This window comes from Nestor notabilis, unplaced genomic scaffold (assembly GCF_000696875.1).
Source record: "Nestor notabilis isolate BGI_N333 unplaced genomic scaffold, ASM69687v1 scaffold12348, whole genome shotgun sequence".
Classification (NCBI taxonomy): domain Eukaryota; kingdom Metazoa; phylum Chordata; class Aves; order Psittaciformes; family Psittacidae; genus Nestor; species Nestor notabilis.
Window position 1 is genome coordinate 197,738 of NW_009940711.1, and position 21,416 is coordinate 219,153.

General features: G+C 45.0%; 1 protein-coding gene across 6 annotated transcripts in view; it reads right to left on the minus strand.

Annotated features, from left to right (window-relative positions):
- Positions 1 to 21,416, minus strand: part of BIN1 (bridging integrator 1) — a 92,525-nt gene that overhangs the window by 15,305 nt on the left and 55,804 nt on the right. For 3 of the 6 annotated variants that reach the window (XM_010020500.1, XM_010020499.1, XM_010020497.1), the window contains exons 7-10: positions 15,507 to 15,592; positions 13,598 to 13,673; positions 11,454 to 11,536; positions 3,873 to 4,023 (exon numbers count right to left, since the gene is read on the minus strand). In XM_010020500.1, coding sequence (XP_010018802.1) covers positions 3,873 to 4,023; positions 11,454 to 11,536; positions 13,598 to 13,673; positions 15,507 to 15,592 — 396 coding nt within the window. Of the gene's footprint in view, positions 1 to 3,872; positions 4,024 to 8,725; positions 8,771 to 11,453; positions 11,537 to 13,597; positions 13,674 to 15,506; positions 15,593 to 20,610; positions 20,704 to 21,416 lie in introns of all 6 variants that reach the window. The other 3 variants (XM_010020498.1, XM_010020496.1, XM_010020495.1) reach the window with 2 other exon arrangements.

Below are 21,416 nucleotides of genomic sequence, written 5' to 3' on the forward strand. Positions count from 1 at the left end.
GAGAGGGAGGAAGAGCGAGGGGCTCAACTGAAACAAAACAAAAAAAACAAACAACCATACGCCTCCAGAGAAGGTTTGGCATCATTAGTTACACTTCAGCCACGGGCTGAAGTTTCCCTCTGCAGAGGAGAAGCGTAACACAATTAATATGCATTGACAGTACATGCATACATAATTAAAGCATGTGCAACCTTCAAAAGAACCACAGGGGAGGGAACAGATCAATTACTGAGAACACAATTCAATAGACCAGGCCAGCACTGCCTCCCTTTACCATACTTACCATATCTAAAGGAATGACAGATCAGACTCAATTTGTCCTATGATGTGTAGGTAACCATGAGGACAGACTCTGATCTGCCCAGTACTGTTTCTCTGGTGCACTTGTTATCAGTGTACCATAAGGTCTGAATGAGGTCTTGATAGCATCTTACCACTTTTCAGCTTTAGGCAATAACAGTTCAGACTCCTGAGAATCCATGACTGCTGGAGGCCCAACTCTGCTCTCAGTTTCACCAATGAGCATTGACACTAACAAAGTCAGGTTTCTCAAATGGAGATCCCAGAGAAAGCATAACAAAGTCTGACCCTGCAACTCTAACACATCCTAATACCCACTCACGCTCAGCCTGACACTGCATCCACAACCCTATGGGAGGCCATGGTAGACCCGTCCTAGAAGAACTCATCCCCATCCTTTTCACATTTTCTTGTGCACAAGCCTGCAATGATCATTTCTAGACCAAATCAAACTTTGAGAGGCTGCTGCTGTGTTGGAACAAATCAGACATACAAGTTCCCAGCACCACAGCAATGCTCAGCAACGACAATGCTTTCCATTTACAGTGATATTTTGCAGTTACTTGATCTTCTCACCGTACCTAGGATCCCAAGGCAGCAAGACTCTGCCAGTAGGCACCCAGTATATCAATGTGAGGCCCAGATCTGAAACACAAGAATCCCCATCTCCTAGTCCTGTGTTCACACTCTTCCAGAATATAACTGAGTTCTACAAGGCATTCATTCAGATTGCTATGGATATGCCCAGTTTTCTACTGGGTTAACCTACTTTAGAGAGTGAGTGACTATGCAAACACACATTTTCCACTAAATAGGTGGCATGGGGAAATAATGAAATTAGCGTTTTCACTACCAACTTCTCAGTTTGCAGAAGGTGGTGTGTCCGTATTCCCCAAGAACAATCCCTTCCTGAAAATCCCCTGCTTTGGCAGTTGCAAGAAGGGACCAGAAATCTCAGGGAAAAGCTATTCTCAGAACAGAGCCACCATCTGCAGAAATGGGAAGCTCCTATTACAAACTCAACTAAAAGGTCCTGACACTTCTGCTAGTTATTTCTCCAAAATAGTCTCCTCCCTTCCAATGCACTAGCACCTTGAAGACTACCACTTCCACAGTGTACAGCATTACCTCCAACAGCAGTCTAAAACCGCATTTCAAAGACAACAGGATTGCATACCGATGTCAGGTTATACCTGGAAATTCATCAAGCACAAACAACTTTGCCGCATAGAAGAAATCCTTTAAATTTTTTCTGCTGACTTGGATCCCAGAGAGCTTTACCTTTCCAAGTTCAACTTAGTTGCACTGGTTTCAAAGTGTCATTGCAGTGTTTCAGTGGTGTAACTGAGAGCAGAAGTCTGACCTTTGAAATTTCACAGACCCCTGAAGTCTGTGTTATCATCAAATTACTTACTGTGGAGACCTGATAGCAGTAGCTTCTTCCAAAAGACAGAAATAAGCTGGTTTTGAGAATTAAAGAACAGCAAGAGTAAAAGAGATATGGTTTTGGCATAGAGAACAATTCAAAATTTAGTTAGTATTTGTTTGATTTCTCTTGTTTTGCTGTCCTTCTCTCCACAGCCTTTGCATTAGTATTTCAGACTGTAGAGGCCAGAGAACGGTACTTGCACGTTGCTTTTTTGCTCCATCCTGCCCCAGAGGATGAGGCCCCTAGTCTCTCCAGGAGGACCCTTGAATAAATCACTTACCCATAGGCCAAAATTAATAACACCTGTGAAGATCTGAGTATTAGTCTGAAGATATCAGTCAGAATTGTTGAGAGAGTAGACACTTGTGTTTTCCAGCTGGCTGGCAAGCTGACACACACTTGGTTTCTAGACTTTATCCATACACGTACCAAGCTTAGGTCCAGGTATGAAACCCTTGTCCTTGTCTTCCCCCCCTCTAGAGCCAGCTCGGCCTCTTAGCACCTAGTACGAATATGGAGTGGAGATCTTGCTCTTACTGTAGTGAGGCTCTGAATAATGAATTAAATACAGGTTGGAAAAGAGCTGCCAGGCGGTGGCAGCATTAGCTGCAAATATCGTTTCAGACTTGCCTCTAGCCCAGCTAAGGTTCCAGCCAAGGCTGCACTGGAATATTCTGCTTGCTCGACATGGGGTGCCTCCAGCCCCATTCCTGTGGGCAGGAAAGCAGCAAGTGAATGAGAAAGCGCTTGTAGGCTGGCAAAAACAAGGCTTATGTGTACTGTTTATAGCAAAGGGAAGAAGCCAAACTCGGCAAGACAAGTCCACAGGCAGGGCAAGTGAAGCCTGCAGTGAACAGCTCAGTAAAACTGTAGGATTTCTTATTCCAAATTTAAATCAAGTTATGCCAATCTCTAACAGGAAGGCAATTCTGGATGCAACATCCTTTCTCCCTCATACACATACCCTACTCCAACATCCTAGCCAGGGTGGCAGCAAAGCTGCTCTAGGCTGTGCAATGCTAAGCAGTGCAGAGACCCTGAACGCCAGACATCCACACATCTCACAAGACTGGAAAACAACTTTTGCCAATGTAGAAACATCCCCTTTTTATCCCTAGATAATCCTGAAATTCAAAAATGCAGTGGAGAGAAAAATGTCGTGAGGGGCTATCCAGAAACAGGAGACAGCCTGCACCACAGGCCTGGATTTGGAATCAACTGCTACATATGACAACAGCAAGGAAGTTCTGGGTTGCACCCGTCTCTTTTCAGAAGTAATGGGTTTTCTCTTACCAGTTTGGCCAGAACCCCTCTAGGCTTTAATTCTTCCTGGAAGACTATTCCTCTGTGTCCCACTTACTGAAATGCAAGGACTGGCACCAGACATAAACTTGGCGTAGCTACTACTTTGGTCTGCTGAGCATTTCCCCCACTCCGCAATGGAGGGATATAGAGGGGTGGGAAGAGGAAGCAAATGTTTTTATATGCTGAGTAGCAGGAGCTACATCTGCTATTTTAAAGACACCGCTGGGTATCTCTCATGCAAGGAAAGGACTAACAAAGGCCACATGGAAGGTATCGCTCCATATAATGGACAGTTTTCTTCCTGGTACCCACCTAATCTGTTCATAGCATAATACAATTCCTTTATTTTAGCATAATATTTTATCTTGGGATTAAAGTGAAACATGCAAAGTACAGATGTTCTCCTTATCAATATTAATTTTTTTTTCTTTGAACGTTCCTCAGTTACGGAAGTTCTTGAGAAGAAACTGGACCATTGAACTTCACAGGTCAAATAAAATGCAAAGAACAAACTTCCTTGCCTAGCTACAACTCTATCCTCCTTGGATCTTCTTGGCCATTCTACCAGACAGCAAAATGTGTCACTAGCCTTTCCCCTGTAGAGGTATTCAAAGACAGATTAGTTCTTCCCTATATGAATTAGAGATGACCAATAAGCAACTTGTATTGTCAGGAACCTCTCAGGAATCAGTGAAGGAGAACAACAGTCATTCATATTCTCTGTGCTCAGTAGTAGGAAGAGGTCCAAAAAGGCAGCTGATGGATGACTTTGACTCACGGAGCTTGTGCCATCAGCGGTCATACTGCAGAGACACGGTCAATGTCATGGAGACACTACCTGAGATGGTGACTTGGGGATGCTTGCCCCAGGCGCTTCCAAAGTGGACGGTTCCAGATCATGGTTGACAGTCTTGGTCTCAGGGCTGGTGATGGGAGATCCATCTGGTGGAGGCGAGGGGCTTTTATTTGCTTTCGCTGGGGTGCTGTCACTGAAGGAATTGAAGGGAGAAAGGGAGAAAGAGGGAGAGAGAGAGAGAAGTCTGAGCCAAGCCTAGGAAGAGATGTGCACAGATCAGTGGCCTCCATTATCTCTTTGCTTCACTGCCCAGACATGTGATGAAGACATTTGAAGCCTCTAAAAGCATCCTTGCTGAGTCACTTGCAGCCCAACACGCTGCAGCAGCATTACTAGTAGCAGCAGGCTACTCCCTAAATTCCTACTGCATGGATATACTTTGCCTCAGACACAGAAAACCAAACAAAATAAAAACTAAACAGGCATCCTTAATTCTGCTAGGCTCTAATGTAAGTGCCTGACATTAAGTTATAGTCTTTTAATACTGGGGAAGCAGATGGTAGAAGGAATTCTGTGCAGCTCTTTCAGTTTTAAATTCTACAGATAAGACTTTTTCTGCATGGTGGTGTACCTGCACATGACACCTGCATGGGTTATGACTAATAGATTTGCAACACCTGAACTAAGGCTGTAATCATAGAATATCACAGTCCTTTACATGGTACAAACTAGCTAAGCTGAAAGAGGAGCAGAGTAGCCAGAAGTCTCACAGTTCACTCCAGACAGCAAAGAAAAAGCTACTAATAAAGATTTCTTTATTATTGAAAGTCTCCCCAGCCTTGTTTTCAATTATGAACCCCTTCTGCCCTTGTTTTTCCAGTTGGTCCTTATTCCAGGACTTGACTGTGTGTTTCTGACACACAGTCAAGAAGGATTTTTCAGGGAATTAAGATGCAAGGAGCATATGCCAACAGCATTTGTTGGTTCATAACTTGGCCAGATTTGGGCAGAGTTTCCAAAGGAACGGGAAGAGGCACACACCTTTCTCTAAGGGCTTGCCCTGTCCAAGTGTCAAGTCTTCAAAGTATGGAATCATGAGAGATTTATAAAAAGCTGGTTACCAGAGAATTTCAACAGGGACAAAAGGAAAGCCATTTCCCAGCCTAATTCTCAGGAGCAGCTGAATCATCATGGCTGAAATTCAGCTCCCCAAAAAGCAACTAATTAATTTATATCAAGTCATGCAGAAGCACAGACACTGGTAAGGGATATTTAGCAGAACTGGTTACAGTCTGGCAAAGCTATACACAGCTGAAAACAGAATATAACAGAATATTGCAAAAGGGTTGTGCAACCTCATCTACAGTGGGTGATATTGTTTGCCTCCACTTATAAAACTGCAGTTCTTGCGAAGTTAAAGGCCCTGGGAGAAGGCTGAAAGGAACAGATCTTTTTCTACAACTTGAGACATTAAAGGCTGGCATAGAGCCATAGAGCATAGAGCCTGGCTCTGTGAGAACATCAAGTTGATTATTACTTTGCTCTGTCCCAAGTGAGCCCAGGGCTCGAGACATGTACACATCCACTCACACTTGGATGCCCAAGGTGTGGTGATCATTGGCTAACATGCATGATAGCCTCATTGCTAAACACTCATGAGTAGGGGAACAACAAGAGAAGGAAGGGACTGCAAGGCATTTCAACAAACCTACCATTCCAAGCAAGCATCCAAAGCAGAGGGAGCTCAACATTCCAGCTTTCAAGCTCCCCATCCCATTCCCACTTCATTCGCTTCATCCTCATCTATTTCCCACCTCCCACTTTCTCCCCATATCCACACCACACCCCCACATTTCTCCACAAAGCACCTGTTCTCAGGTCCACATGCAGGTCAGATCTTTCTGGCAACACTGATGCCAGCAGCACACCAACATGATGCAAAAACCCAAACATGTTCTCTGCCAGCAGCTCTCAGGGGCACACACACCAAGGGAAAAAGAGGTAAAGGAAGAGGAAAAGGGACTAAAGAACATGTATGCCAACCCCGGTAGCTCTTCGGTTCTACTGGATATGACTACAGTGTCCTTCCTTAGAAGTCCCCAGAAATCACTTCAAAACAGTGGGTTGCATGAAAGATTCTGCAAAATTAACAAGGTTGTGTTGCAGATTAAAATAAGTAATGGTTGGAAGGTAAAGGTAAGGAAGTCCTGCTCTAAATGGGAGTCACCAGGGAACAGCAGAAAATGACAGGAAATGTCCTCTGATGCTAAAGTTGGGGAAAGAAAAGTACATGTTACCTTCCCTACAGTTGAAAGCACCTTGGGAAAGATGGAGGAAACAGTGATCTACTGCTAGACTGCCAAGACTCCTCAAATGCCCAGACTACACTGGGAATATTGGGACTACTGCCTATCAGATGGCCTACCAACATAAGGGTAGGCTTTTTCTTCAAAAGACCTGAAGAGGCCACTTCTCCCAGAGAGAAAGGAGTTCAGGCTTATTTTCTAAAGGCCATGAAACAGCTTTTTAGTGCCTTATTTCTAGTGCCTGACAGTGACTTAATTTGGAGATATACTGGTAAAAGGCTCCCACATGAGAGTCCAGTTTCTTCCCATCACCCTACAAGGGCTGAGAGGGCTCCCCACTAAATCTGTCATTAAGTCACTACTATTTACAGCTTCTTTGATGTGTTGGCTGATCCTCCTAGGAAAATGCCAGTGCTAATTTTGGCTGAGCCTTTCCAACCACCCTGAGTGGCACCTTCATTCCTGCACTTGTTGCTTTGCACGCATTTAGTCAGGGCAACCAGCATCAAGAGAGCTTGTCACCAGGATCCTCTGTCCTTCACAGGTCCCCAGGGAGCACACACTGCCCACACAAAGTCCTGGCTCCAAACTGACTGCTTGCTACAGGAAGCACAGGAAAAAGCAAGAGTATAGGGACCGTCCCCACTGACCAAACGTGAGCACCACAGTAAAAGCAAGTCAGAACAGAAAGGTCATTACTCTCTCTTTTTCCTTCCCATGAGCAATTGGGAAGTGATGCCAAATCCAGGAATATCAGGCAGGGAAGGGAAGAGAGTGTCAACTTTCTTCTCCAAATAGAGAGCTGGGAACAGGGTCTAATGCAGTTGATGCAGCTAAAGGGGAAGCCAAAATCCTCCAGCCCCTTTAGAGCTGTTGAGCTCCCAGACTCCTCATGGGGCTGCCTCATCTGTTCTGGAAGTGCACAGTAACACCTGCAGATGGGGTTCCCATGCGCTTGTAACAATCCTATGTTAGAGTATGAAGCCTACTTTCCAATATGGTAAAAACAGACCAGTCACCTCCTGCCAAGTTCTTAAGTTAAAAAGTAAAAAAAGTTGGCATCTCAGCTAAGGTTTAAATAGGGATTTTTACCAAAAGTTATTTTTTTAGAACCAAAGGAGGCTGGAAAATTATTTAAAAAAGAGCGAGTGGGATAAAGGAGGAAAAAGGACCTACGTGCCGAAACAGTGCCACAAATGTCATTCTTGGTACAGATCAAAGAATGACTGAGTCCCAGACCCTCCTTCCCTGCACCACGGGTTGCACATTCCTCTGTGACCCCAGCAGAAACCTCTAGCACAGCCCTAGTCAGGCACCTTAACTGCTGGGCCATCTGAACTTTATGAGGGCAAAACAGGAGGACATTGTGTCTAGAACCCATGAAGATGAGATTTACTAGCTCCCTCTCTGTTGTAGCACTGGAAATACTGGCCTCCTGCCTGGTGCAGGTATAACACTGGCCCAACCAAAGACCAGAGACAGACACCCAGAGAAGTACACAAATCATCATTTTCCTACAGTAGAAAACCTTAAAAAGTAACACAAGACATTCCTTCACTCATTGGAGGATATTAAAATCAAGATTTGCCCAACAGCTTTCCCTGTGAAATTGCAATTCTTCACCCTCCAACTCCCCCACTTTACAAAGAATGCATAGCAGAGACAAAGAGAAGGGCTGTATGACTTGCCCTAGTCAGTGGGAAGCCAGGATCAGAAAAGCTAAGATTCAAATCCACCAGCACTTGCTTTTATTGCTGGCACAACATCATCTTGAGAATCATAATCTTTTCCTTCTTATAAGGACCCCATTGAGGAAATACCAACACAGAGACTAACAGAAATAACAATTAGAGGACATTTCCATGCCATTATGTGGCAATTCCCACTTTGCTCCAGAGCATGTTCTTGGCTATAGTAAAACTCTAGGCATCACAGCAATCCAGTTATTCAATGCCATCACTGCCTTGAAAGGAAAGATGCTGACAACAGGCTTCCTTTTCCTTGTGCCCTGCACAAAATTTTCAATGGATGAAGCAAGACAGTGAGGATCCTCAAGAACAGAGCAAGTAAGGAGTAAAGCCAGAAGTGTCCTTCTCCCACCTCATCATCCTCCCAGCTGCAATGGGTAGATAGGACCGTACTTCTGAAAGACCTGCTTTGTTGTCCTCCCTGGCCAGACATGGAATGAGAATGCAGCATTTCAGATCTGTTCAAAAAGGCAAGCCCCACTAGGCAAAGCTAGAAGTTGTTAATAACCAAAATTGCCCGTATTTCCCATGGAAAACCTAGCACCACACTTTTAGTCACACAAGAACAACTGAACAGACAATGCCTGAGTTTTCACACTGCCTTCTTAGACACGAAAAGAAGCAAGGATTCAAAACAGGCACACAAGCAGTTAATGGGATTATCCAGACACAGATTGATCTCACAGGACCCAGCAGGCCACCAACATATCATATCATGCAAAAGACCCCTCTCCCATCACAGGGTTAACACGTGCCAGGCTGTTAAGACTCCAGCAACAGCCTTTCCAGTTTTAGGAGCTAAATCAAACACATATTGAAATGCTGCTCTCCATACCAGTACCTGCTCATCTTTTTCCTCAGCCTGGCGAACAGTTTAGTTTTCTTTCTGTTGAGGATGGCACGCAAATCATTTCCGTTACAGGGTGGCACAGTCAAACCAGGGAGGAAAAGTTAAGCTTTCAAGCACACATTCACTCGGTGCCATAAATCTCACTGCAATCAAGATGACAAGATCTCCTCTCTCTCACACACACACAGAAACATGTACACACTTCCTTTGGTTCATAGAAAGCTATGGTCTGGTTTGGAGAGGGTAGGAGAGGGCTTTTTGTGTCTTTCAAAGATCTACATATATGTGAGCAAACTAGTGTTTTCCCTGCTCTTTGGAATATGGGGCCAGAGTGCATATGGAGAAGAAAAAGGAAAGTGTATAGACCAGTAGAGAATTGTAAATGTCTTTTTTTCACAGGTAATCACAGCTCCACGCTCTCCCCTGTAAACATTGTTACACAAGAAACAAGCTCCCCATTCTCCTTTACTTATGCAATCTGTGCACAGCCTTTTATGTTGAACCTAACCAGCAGCACTCCTATGTCTTTTTTTCAGTCTGTCCAATCATACCAGGGTAATACTACAGATCTCCAAGGTCTTCCAGGCATCTGAGCCTTGAATGGTCAGACTCCTTCAGAAACAAATCCTAAACATATGTCTGAGGTTTCCACTAATTCATCAGCTGCTCTGTGCTACTGTGCTACACAGCCAGCATAAAATTCGTCAGTCACAGTAATGTTTCTGTAGGGCTTCGCATGAATGCCATAATGACGTGCACAGATAATTGCCTCTCTCCTTACACTTCCTCATTCATTTCCTGCCATTGTATCAATCTCCAATCCCCTTCCCAGTAGAAAAGGGTTAGGTTAGGGAAGCATCTGCTTTTACTGCAGACCACAATAACCAATCGGATCAGTGAGGGCTATTTCCTCCTGCGCACTCTTGCTCCAGCCCTGCGCCACAATGCGAAGCCAGATGTGCAGGAGAGACAGAAATGCCTCATAGAATTTCCTGGTCACTGCGAAACATATTTACTATGCTGGCCAATTTACATCCTCCGACAACAACCTGCTCCACTGTGCTCATGAGGAAGAGAGTTGCTCTGGGGCAGGGCTGGCATCTCAGCCAAGATGCAGGGTGTTAAGTGATGAAGCAGCAGCACTCAGATTGCTACCCACACAGGGATCTCTGTGTGTGCACTCATTTTCTGGTTTTAGGGCCATGTGGTCCCGTAGACAGCCAAAGAGCATAGAACTGCAGCTGAAATACCTATTACAGCCTCAGATGAACTAGCGGTTTGTGGGGGCAGGAATCATTAGGACAGGTAATTTATTCGCTGGAAACATTTTCAGGCCAGAAACTTCATGCTACAGCAACAATGAAAATGCCTGGGACAGGCTGTCACTATACCCTACAATCACTTCCTGGAGGAAGAGAGGAAAAAGCTGGACAAAACAATGGATACAGCCTTCATCTGTGCTATTACCTCATCCTCTTCCAAAAGACCCTGAAGGATGCTGCTATCAGAGACAATGTACATGGCAGCAAGAGGATGGGCATCACTGCCTCCTCACAAGGCTTCAGTCTGGTTGGGTTGTGATCATCAGAGACCACAAGCTAACTTGGGAAGAAGATATTATTTTCACAAGAAGCATTTCTACTAGAATCTTGGAAATTTGGCATTAGCAATCCAAAATTCAGGGGGGCCAAATTCAACTCAAACATCCTCTTCCTTGAGAGCTGGCAAACACCACATGCATGCTGGGGTAAGTCATCTATGCACGAATGCAATAGGAGGTTCAACTGGGAGGAGAGACAAGGGACCACAGAGGTCTCAACAGCTGGTCTAGCCCTTCCAAATCAATGCACTCAGACCACAGCCTGCCCTTACTTCATGCTGACTTCACCTCCTCCCTCTGTCAATACACCAACTGAGGACTTGGGCTGTGCTCCTGCTCACCCTGCATGTGGGATTAGCAGCAGCTGGAAGCCAGAGCCCGACACTGTTTCATCACTCACGCATCCTGGATGGAAGCCAGACAGCCTCATCCAGAGGCCAACCTCTCCCTCCCCTCTCAGTGCTAGAGAATGTGCAGACTTGCACTTAACCATACAGGAATGGACCCAACTGAGGAAAGAAAACTTAAGGCCTGGAGCACACTCACTCCTTGCATACCTGCAGATTGGAAGTGCTCTGAGATCAGGAGGCCTCATGTTAGTGAGGCTGCAACCAGTTCCACAACACACACAGAGGAAATGCACCTCAGCTGTGTACACATGGGGGGCTTGGCATAAAGGTAGTTCCAAAGTTTGGAGGGCCAAAGAAGAGGCTAGGGAAACAAATGGGCTCTTGGTGATCACGCTCACAAGCTGCAGGTACATGTTGGAAGCTTTTGAGGGACAGGTGCTGGGCAACTGGACCCAGAAGGAAGGGCAGCTCTGTATTACATGTCAGTGCATGGAATTCAACTTTAAAAAAGCAGAGCCGAGTGTTATTTGTCTAAATATCAGCACCTAGTGAAAGTTTAGGCCTCCAGATGCTATCCTAGAAAAGCAAAAAGTATTGCATTGTCACTCAGCCCCAGCTGCATGCTCTAGGGAGTCTTAGGAGGGCACTGGCTGGCTATGTGCAGGTAGTAAAATCATTCCACAACTGACAATGTGGAGGTTTCAATACCCTTGTAGAAAAATCCCTGTCCCTCCACCCCTGCTGAAGGAAAGATACTATAGTTACTGACCTGGGCTGTGCTTTAACAGGGAAGGCATTGCCCGAGTACTGCTTGTCTAGACCCAACAGGACGTCATGGAGGTTTTGGTTCAACTGAAAAATACAAAACAAAAGAAAAAAAACAATGAGAAAAGAGCCCAGGTGCCAGCAGAGAGTCCAGGCTGACCAAACACAGGCTTGTGCCTGTACATGTGCACACACTCAGCCATCACAAGAGAGGACAGCCCTACATCTGTTTCCACTGCTCCCAATAGGGTACGAAACACTAGAGCACTCAAACTGTTGAGGAGCTGCTAGCAACTCATGCGAATGCTTTATCTCCCTTACACATCATTCTCTTTGCTTCTCCGTCATCTGCTCCCACTGGTGTGCTGCTAGATACCATTGCAGAACCAGGCAGAGTGTTTACCTATGGGTCTATGTGCTAGAACTGAAGCTTTACTCTGAAGTTGTAGCCAAAGCTGTTCCTCAAATCTGCATATCAAAGCTTGGGATATGGTCATTTCAACATTGAAGCCAAAGGTAGCTGGACTTTCAGTCAACAACAAGCCTCAACTTCACAGGCTGCCTGGGACATCTAGGTTTGGGCAGAACCTGGGTATCTTTGCAGAAATGCAATATTAGGAGTTAAACGCTCTCTGGCACCAAAGGCTGCAATATTCCCTCCAGACACTCCTATTCTGAAACAGCCAATTCATAAACAAGATGAGATGCCAGATTTATCATTGATAGGAGGGATCCAATGCAATCAATGTTGGACACATCATGCCGACACCACCAGCAGTTAATTGGATGCTATAGCAGTAATAAGAAACAGATGGTTCTTATGGAACAAAGCAAAAGCCCTGCTCTCATGCAAAACTCCTCAGGATAAAAAAAATAAAAATCCAAGACATGAAACAAGAAGAGAATTCCTGTCTAACAAGCATCTTTCCCATGTTTTCCTGAATGTAAGTCAACAGCAACAAACTGACAATTTTAACAATCCTCCCTATTCTTAATCAATTCATCCCTAACTCAAGAAGAGCAGGCTATTTATTGGAAAGTTCCCCGTGAAATGTCAGCAGGGCTCAAAATTAATGCATTACACCAAGGCAAAGGGCCCCTGACTCCTGGAAATTGAGGGACTACGACATTGTTTGTTGCTTAGCGGCTGTCTTGTTGTCAGGATGACACTGGGGAGTGGATGGAATATAAGAGATTTCCAACTGGGCTCTCAGTCACTCACCAAGATCAGTGCAATGTTTACAGAGAGTGTGCAACTCTTAGAAGCAGTGTACAGACCTAAGGAATTCAAGACTTCTCTAGCTTTTAAATGAAGGAGCATGAACATATTTGTAAATGAGAGTGGCAATGGGGGGCTTTCCCACAGACTGTTCCTAAGGTCTCAGCTGGGTGCTTGCACACAGCACCAGGATCGAGCCTGCCACCACCAGGTAGAGTACCACTTACTGCTGTGATTCACAGCTGATGGTCAACTGGTAGCTCATGCAAGGGTCATGCTAAGCACTCAAATGACTTTTGGGTCACAGGGCAGGAAATGCACAAAGGTACTGCTGGGAAGTGCCTTCTTGAGGGAGCAGAATGAGGCAGGTCTCAGTCTTCAGCTGAGTTGCAGATTGGCAGATTTCCTGCTGGTTTCATCCCCACAGCTAGATGAGGATTTGCAGCAACTTGCTGCCAGGCAGCTGAGGAGGTAGTAAATAGATACCAGGCTGAGAATGCCCAGGTTATATGTTACAAATCCATAATGTAGATGAACTAAAAAAAAGGGCGCAAGGGACAGGCCAGAAAGTGACTTCCCTTCCCTCTGTGGATCAGCACATGAGCCCTGCCAAGTGACACAAACTCCCCACTGCTGCATGGCCCTGTGATCTCTCCTGTGTTCCATCTCTTTACATTACTATCTCAGACAGCCTTTCTTCCAAGTGGCTCAGAAAAAAGTAAGGGTTAATATTTTCCTCTGACATAGGGGCAAATATTCTGTTTTCTCCAGCCTTTTTTTTTTCCCCAGGTATGTTTGGGGTATTTTTTTTGGTTGTGGATTTTTTTGTTGTTGGGTTTTGGTTTGTTTGTTTTGGGGGGGGTGTTTTGGGGTTTTAAATAATAGTGGAGAGAGGGTGTATTAGTAGGTTAAGCTGTTAGTTGCCTTACCTTGCTCATTTCTTTATGGAAGTTCTCTTCTAGGCCTGCTATACTCTGGAATGTGTTGACGTAGAAACCAACACGGCTGCCAAATGAAAAATGAGACAGAAGAACTTAATGGACACAGTGCTCTCCCCAAAACTTTCAGTTCTGCCTCTGTTACTTCCCATCCACCACTCCCATTCAAACTCAACTCTGTCAGGTCTGGTACATGCTGGAAGAGAAGGGCAGTAGAGAAGCATGAAGGGGGTAATAGAGCAAAGGCCAGGTATGGGGCAAACACATCCAAGGTGAGAAAGAGGCCAGCTGGGACAGGATTTTGATTTGTGCTGGCTGGAGGGAGTTGGGGAAACAAGGGGAGAGTGGGAATAGAGAGGCAGTGGTAAGGTGATGTAAAGGAAAAGGATAGAGGCTGTGACTCAGATGAAGCATGGGGAGAGCTGGGGGACTTGGCAGAAGGACAGATATTAATTCACTCTGAAGTCCCTCAGCACCAGAGGAAGAAAAAAGTATTAACTGCTTGCTTCAGGGACAGAAAAGTAAGAAAGCACAGGATATGCACAGAGAGCAACAGGAAAGCAGAAGGATCAGCTGCCTAGCAGGAACCTGTGTACAGCCTGTGGCACCTTAAAATCTCAGCAGCTGCCTGCCACCCTCCTTCTAGCCATCCCGCCAGCTGCCAACAGCACACAGCTAGAGAAGCAACAGCACAAGGGAGATGCTTTCTAAGGCCAGAGGTATCACTGTTCTGCACATGGAACAGGTGCCTGTATCTCTCCCAGGTGCCTGTATCCCTCCCAGCCCCTTCCTCAGCCAGGCCTGCACACTGCTTTGAGTAAAGGGTCCTGACCCAGGCTGGGAGGAAGGGGAAGTGAAGGCAGACATCTACGCTTTGCTTTCCTGTCCTGCTGCCACCCTGCCTCTCCATTCCCCGCAGACCAGCACTGCCAACCCAGACATTATCACTGCATTTAGAAGTAAGAAACCAGGACAGTCCTAGGAGGATTTTGCCTGCTTTCTAACATGCCCTTCCCATTAGCTTCTGCTGCCCTCCACTTCATCCTCCAAGCTTAATGTTGGTCTATTTCCTTTTCCTCTCTTTTCATCACTATAATCACTGGTATGGCAAATCCACAGCCTCTCAAGTCTTCCTCTTCTCTCAGTCCATTTTCCTCTGCCCAGGCTATGTTTTGTTAAATAGATCACAACAGGACAGTTATAACCACTAGTTCCTCACTGGGTCCTGTGTCACATAGCCAGGAGCACATTTAACAGCAACAGAAGGTAGCCACACTGGGATCTTTCCCTCACCTTTGTTTGCCCAATTGCCCAGACCTGAAAGTGGCATCCAACACAGAACAACCTGCCCTGTCAACCTCCCTGTTGTGTTAAACCTAATGCTTCACCGGGTGCTCATAAGCTTGCATGGTGAGACACAGTGACCAAAGTATCATCTCTTGGCTCTCTCCAAACAAAAGGATTGTATAAACCCCTCTGACATATTATCTACCCTTAATCAGTCAGCTGACATACATACCCAACTCAGCTGCAGATGTACCTTCCAACCAGCCAGCTTCACCCCCAGAATCTTAGTGACCCAGCCTGCTCTGCCTGCTGTCCACAGCAGAAGCTGAGCCACTGCCCAGGAAAGTTGGACAGAGTTGGTGGGGCAAAGGGATGAATCAGACAAAGCATTGAAAGACAGTTTCACCGGGTGGTAAAGTTGAGTTTTTAATGAGGATCATGAAGCACAGAAAGCCCAGGGTGAATTTGGCTGTGAGGAATCCTAGAACAGACTCTCCAAGACGATAAAGAAAACAAGAGCAGACAACCAGCCCAAGCTAAGGAGGACAGCAATACAAGAGCTTGGATCTTTGCTTCCTTCCAACCAGTCCTTAGCAAAACTTTCAGCACTCACCTATTCCATAGTGAAGGCAGCTCCTCCTGCAGATCAACATTCATCTCTTCAAATACCTTCTGAGCCTTTACTAACTCTTCTTCAGCCTTGATAACAGAGAAGGGAGATTGTTAGCTCCAGCACAGACAAGTAGCCTGGAGGGCTGGGACAACTGTGACTCTCTTAACTTCTTCAGGAGACCAGGCAAAATTCTGGCATGGGGTAATCCCCATCCCAAATTAATCTCCCAGGAGTCAGGGTTGCATCACAGATGATTTGATGCCCCTTCATCTTGCATGTGTTAACTTTCAGGCTTTCTCTCAATAGATTTCCCTGTTTAGACACTCAAAGTAATTCAAGCATCCACTAATGTGTTTTAAGTTCTATAAATTTCCCTGGCTTCAAAAATTGAATGGACCTGGTCAGACATTTCAGCCTCCAGATTGGTTACAGATGAAGATAACAGTGGCCCCTGCCCCTTGCCAGGTCTCTGAAAGAGTTGAAATCCATCCCAAATGACACTGAAGAAGAAGCCTCCCTCAGGGGGGTGCTCTCTGTTCAGGTAAGGTCATGCCAAAGCCCCACCTCTTCTGAGGAAGGGAGGAGGTTGCATCCTTGGCTGATACAGCTCTCTCACAAAGCTGACTGGAGAAGCAAGGAAGAGTATGCAAAGCAAGAGTTGTGCCAGCAGGAGGCCAGGCTGGTGTGCTTGAGCAGCAGGTCTTGGTTTCAGTGGTCTTGCACAAGCACCATCCCTGGCTGACTGTTGGCCACCAGCACCAAAGGAAATATGCCTTATACAGGACCTCTTTCCCCCATTTGACAGTTTGAATTTGATCTGTTCATTTCACCTAAACAATGAGAGACCCCAATGCTGATGCCTGAATTCTGTTGGGTTTCAGTGACAAACAAGGATGACCCTGGTTTCTGTTGCTGGCAGCAGAAACTAGCAACAAGCACATTCCCCTTCCCATATTCGTCCTAGGCGACTTCTTCCTCTTTTCAGTGCCTTGACTTACAACTCAAAGCTTGCTAATTAAAATGTTTATATTCTGTAATTTGCAACAGCACAGGATTCTCCCATAACTCTGTGCAGCGGGATGCAGGATGGAAAATCCCTGCATGAGCAACTTGATGACACATCTTTACAGGAAGGTCAGCACAAGGGCCTACTTGGATGTGTGACAACAACAGGAGTGCCACAGGGCTCTGCAAAGAGCCCAGAAGGCACTGGGGAACTACGTCTCTACAAGCTTGCAGTCTGATTCCTACCCCTTCTTTGAAATAGTCTTACCTTCTTTGTGCCAGCTTAATTAAAGAAATCCAGCTTACAGCTCTTTAGTGACAGGCATATGCAAAGGTAGGATTGATAAGAGAAAGGACTTAAAACTATCTTGCAGTTCAGAGTCCCATTCCTCAGTGTTGCATATTATCCCTACACTCCCCATTTATCTCCTGGTTTATGAGCAAGCTGCAGAAGCTCCTACTCTCCAGTTAGCTGCACTTTTCAGAGGGTTGCTCACTGCTGACAAAGGCAAGGCTAAGACTTTGCACTCAAGATCAGAAGAGAATGTTTCCCCCAGAAAGAGACACAACTGGGAAGTATTCAAAAGTTAAGCTGATCCTGGGAGGAACAGGCAGGGAGAGAAGGGGCCATGATGCTTCCACACAGAAAAACCCTGTATTTTGCGACTACACTCACTGAAAAAAAACATTTCAAGAGAGTTTGCACAAAACAAAAACCCTATTTAAACTAAGACACCATTTATGCTGGATCAGAGACAATGATCACAAAGACTCGATTCTGTCTTAAAATCCCTCTACAAATGAATGTTTCTAATGTAACCATTTAAAGTGAGAAAAAACATCACAGTCCATCCTTTGGCTTTATCTTATTCTAATTTCCAACCTAGCAGGGAGATGAGGCACCATTAACTACTGTTAGTTTTTCAGATACAGTGAATATTAATAACAGTCTTTCCCTCTCTCGTTTACCTGTTCAGAAGGTCAAAGAACCTAGAAAGGAACATGTGAATATTGTGACATCCTGAGGCAACAGCAAAATCAGCAACAGGCAACGTTCACTCTAGAACAGTAGTAGGAATCAGGTTTCATCTAGTGCTCCTATTCCTAAGTATAGCACTGAATTAATTCTTCACTCCTTTGTCAGCCCAGGGATCTTCTCATGAGTGGAATTTATTTTGCTTGGAAGCAGGGGTCCTGATACTGGATAACCCTGACTGCTTCCAGCTGGAGCTGGAAGACAGACGTCAATTCGGTCATAAGCTCTGCTAGAGAAAGCCAGCTCACGCAGTAAAGTTGGGAAAAGGGGAAAGATAAAAGTTTCTGGGCAGAGCCCATTGCTACCATATATGTGCACTTTCCGTTTCAGCTGTCATCCTTGCCAACCTGAGACAGAAGGACATAATGCCCAGGTCCATGAAATGTGATCTCAGAAAATTCTTCCTCTCCTTTCCCTGCCTGAAAGGGAGAAAGTTTGAGCAGGAGCTGGACAATAAAAATTCTTTCCTGACCTTCCATCTAGCCAAGGCTCAGAGTGCCAAGCACAACCAGTTCAGTTGTGATAGGAGAGGGGGCAATTATTCCACATTGTGTTTCCTACCATCGACATCCCAGCACTCGTGAGTGTCTGGCAATCTCCAGCCTGGTGCTCTCAGGCAATCTAGTGAACATTTCTCTTCACATACCATGCTGTGAACTGTGGTAATTATGCACTGCTCAGCAAACACTTTAATACCCATGAGGCAGGAGTAAGGAGGAGAGGTGGGTGCCTTACCCCAGGCCCCCACCAGTACCTGTCAAATGTGCCTTTCAGAAGGTCATCATGGCCCAGGACTCAGCTTGCTGACTTTTTCTTACAGAGATACTGTTCAGTTATCACTGCAGAACCAAAGATGTTGGTTTTTAGTCTGCATTTAGCATTTCATGGAAGCTTAGCAAAAAGGCAAGAATTTGATGCTCTAACTATTTTCCCCTTTATTTTGAAAAGCACAGTCACTAAAATCTGTTATCAAGAGCATGCAACAGCAAACCCCCCCCCCAGGAGACTTTACACTGTATTGTGTATTTACACTTTTACCCACTGCATTGTTTTTGTTAGTATCCGCTAAAGGCCTAAAAAGCCAGTGGTTTGCACACTGGAAGAAGGGACTTAGCTTCATAGTAGAAATAATAGGTCTTACTGACCCCATTTTTGCTTGGAGGTTGTAAAATTAGCAGGCAAGAAGAGACGGCAACATGGCAACACAGCTGCTGGTAAGAGGAAGGACTGGTTCTTTTAGGCTTAACGTCCTGCAACTCCTGGATAAATGCAGTGTCATCAGTTCTCCAGCTTAATGAGATTTAGGGTTGTCATTAACACCTGCAGTCTTGAAGTCATGTGAATATAAAACCTGAAGCCTTTTTCTTTCCTGCCTGCTCACGTTTGTGAAGAAAAGCTGGAAAACCTACAGGTTCAGAAATCAAACTACGCTTCTTTAGTGAGATTTTTTTTTCTGTTACCAACCAAAATAAAGATAATTAAAAAAAAAATACATTAAGAAAAAAGACCCATACAATTAGAAACAAATAATTAAGGATGGCAGTAGTACTATTTAGCTCAAGAATGAAGGAGGAAAAGCTTAAAGGAGGACTTAACTTGATTTGAAAATATCTGGGGTGACTGAAGATATTAATGCCATGCAGCAGAAGGTTAACACCGCTGCAACACAGTGGGTGGAGAGATTACATACCCCCTTGCTCTAGGGGTCGAAGTCAGCCAGTACAGTGAAATTATCAAATGACTCTCCATAGCCTGTCAAAAATCACAATGGATGAGGGAGCACTCATGGGTACTGTTGCTCCAGGCAACCTGTGAGTGCTGGTATTATTCCCAGCCACCCCCAACCAGTCTGAGAAGAGGAAAAATGCTCCCATTTATTTATTTACTTGGCTTGAGAAATTTCCCATGCCTGGTTTCTAGTCCTCCAGGCAAACAGGGCAGTCAAGAACCACAGCCATGCATGTCATTCCCAACACCATGGCTGAGGCATAGGAAAACCCCGCGGCAGCCTGCCAAATGTCCTTCTCCCTTCAATCAAGAATGAATACATATTTCCTCTGCTTGCTATGCATCATAAGCAGGACTGCTAACAGCTGTTCTTTCCCCAGGCTTTATTGATGTGGTAATCTAGTCTTTTCCCTGATCTGCAGTCATAAACTGACTGTGAAAAATCCAGGTGCTTTAGAAGGTGAGAACGATTTAGTGCTTCTAAACCACAATCCATTCACTGACAAGGAATGTGAAAATGTAGGAGAATTTGAATAAGAACAGATGAGCACACCAGGAACTTGTGAGCAGGTAACTGGCACTCTCCCAGTCTGGATTTTACTCTCCCTTGCCCATTGAAAGCATTTTCTTTCTGACTGTCTTATGTCAGCTCCCTCTTATCCCTTAAGGAGCTCCAAGGTAAGTACCAAGGGAGATTCCATCAGGAAGCTTCTCCTGTGCAAGCAGGACTGAAATTCTCAGTCCCTGCAGTTTCTCTGAGCTGCTCTCATGTTCCTCAAGATGCTATAATCTAAACATTTGGCCAAGTTCTGCCACTTCTCCTGTGCAGACTGAAATTATCTTGTATGTCTGGAAATGGCTCTTTTAGACTATGAGAGCCAGGATAGTGCCCATTTTGGAAACTTTGGTTTTACAAGAGGAGAGAGTTGCAATACAGTCAGCATAATATTCAGCAGCCATAGAAATTGTTTTGAAGCAATGGATTGGGCTTTTTTCTGGCTTTATTCAACAGCACAAAAGCAGAAGCCAACTTTTGGAGGAACTACACTGTATCACCCTCTGCCTTGGCATTATGCCATAGCCTTTCTTCATCCACATTTTGTTTTAGCAGGAGAAAACAACAGTTCAGGATTAACACACCTGATTAGAAATCAATAGGGCATGCACAAATTCACCCACTGGTCAGCAACTTCCACATGTCCACTGTGGCTCAGGAGTACTAAGGACACACTCAGAGAAGACTAGAGTGAACGTTGCCTAGAGATTAGTTGCATGGTACAGTCTAGAGCCCAAAATAGCGCATGCAGGGTTAGAGCCAGGTAGATCAGCAGTCACCTGATTTCGGAGCAGATTAGTTTGCGCAACGAGGTGAGCTTGTAGCTTCCCTTGACACCACTGAGGCGCAGCTTTCTCAAGCAGCGAAACAGGCTGGGGGAGGGAGCATGTTTGAGTGAAAAGAGAAAAAACAAACAGAGAACAAGAGAGACACAAACATGTATCTTTTAGGATAAACAAAATTAAAATTACAACAGAGAGTGTATTTAGAGGCTGGGCCAAACCAGTATCACCAAGGCAAGAACAAAAACAAACATCCCAGGACCAATTGGTTATGAATCCTTTGAAGCATGCCAAGTTTAGCAGTAATTAATGCTCCAGTGTGGGCTGGGATATGGAAGACCAGCCAGACAGCTGCAAAGAGCAACAGATACAGTTGTTAGTGCCCTAGCACACAGACAACCCTACTCCGAGTCATGGCTGTGAAGTGGGAGCTCCTTGAAGAGAGGTCAGGATTAATTAACCATTGCAATTATTTGCATGCAACAGCTAAAATCCACAGTGCTTTATTTTAATGGCAGGTTGTGAGTGTAGCAATAATTGGCAGAAGTCCTGGGTGGGAAAAGAACATCCATATATTAGAGAAGAAAAAAAGAGACCATATAGCTCCAAAAGGTATTGACATTGCTGTTTCTGTTACTAGACCATGAAACATTAATCAAGTCAGTTTCCGTTTGTATGCTGTGTCATATACATGATTTCTCTTTCCCACAAGCTTGTCATCATATTCCGAGTACCTTACACTGGAACAGGTCACAAAAGCAAAATCAGAGTCACAGAACAGAGAGATAGGTTTCACTACAAGT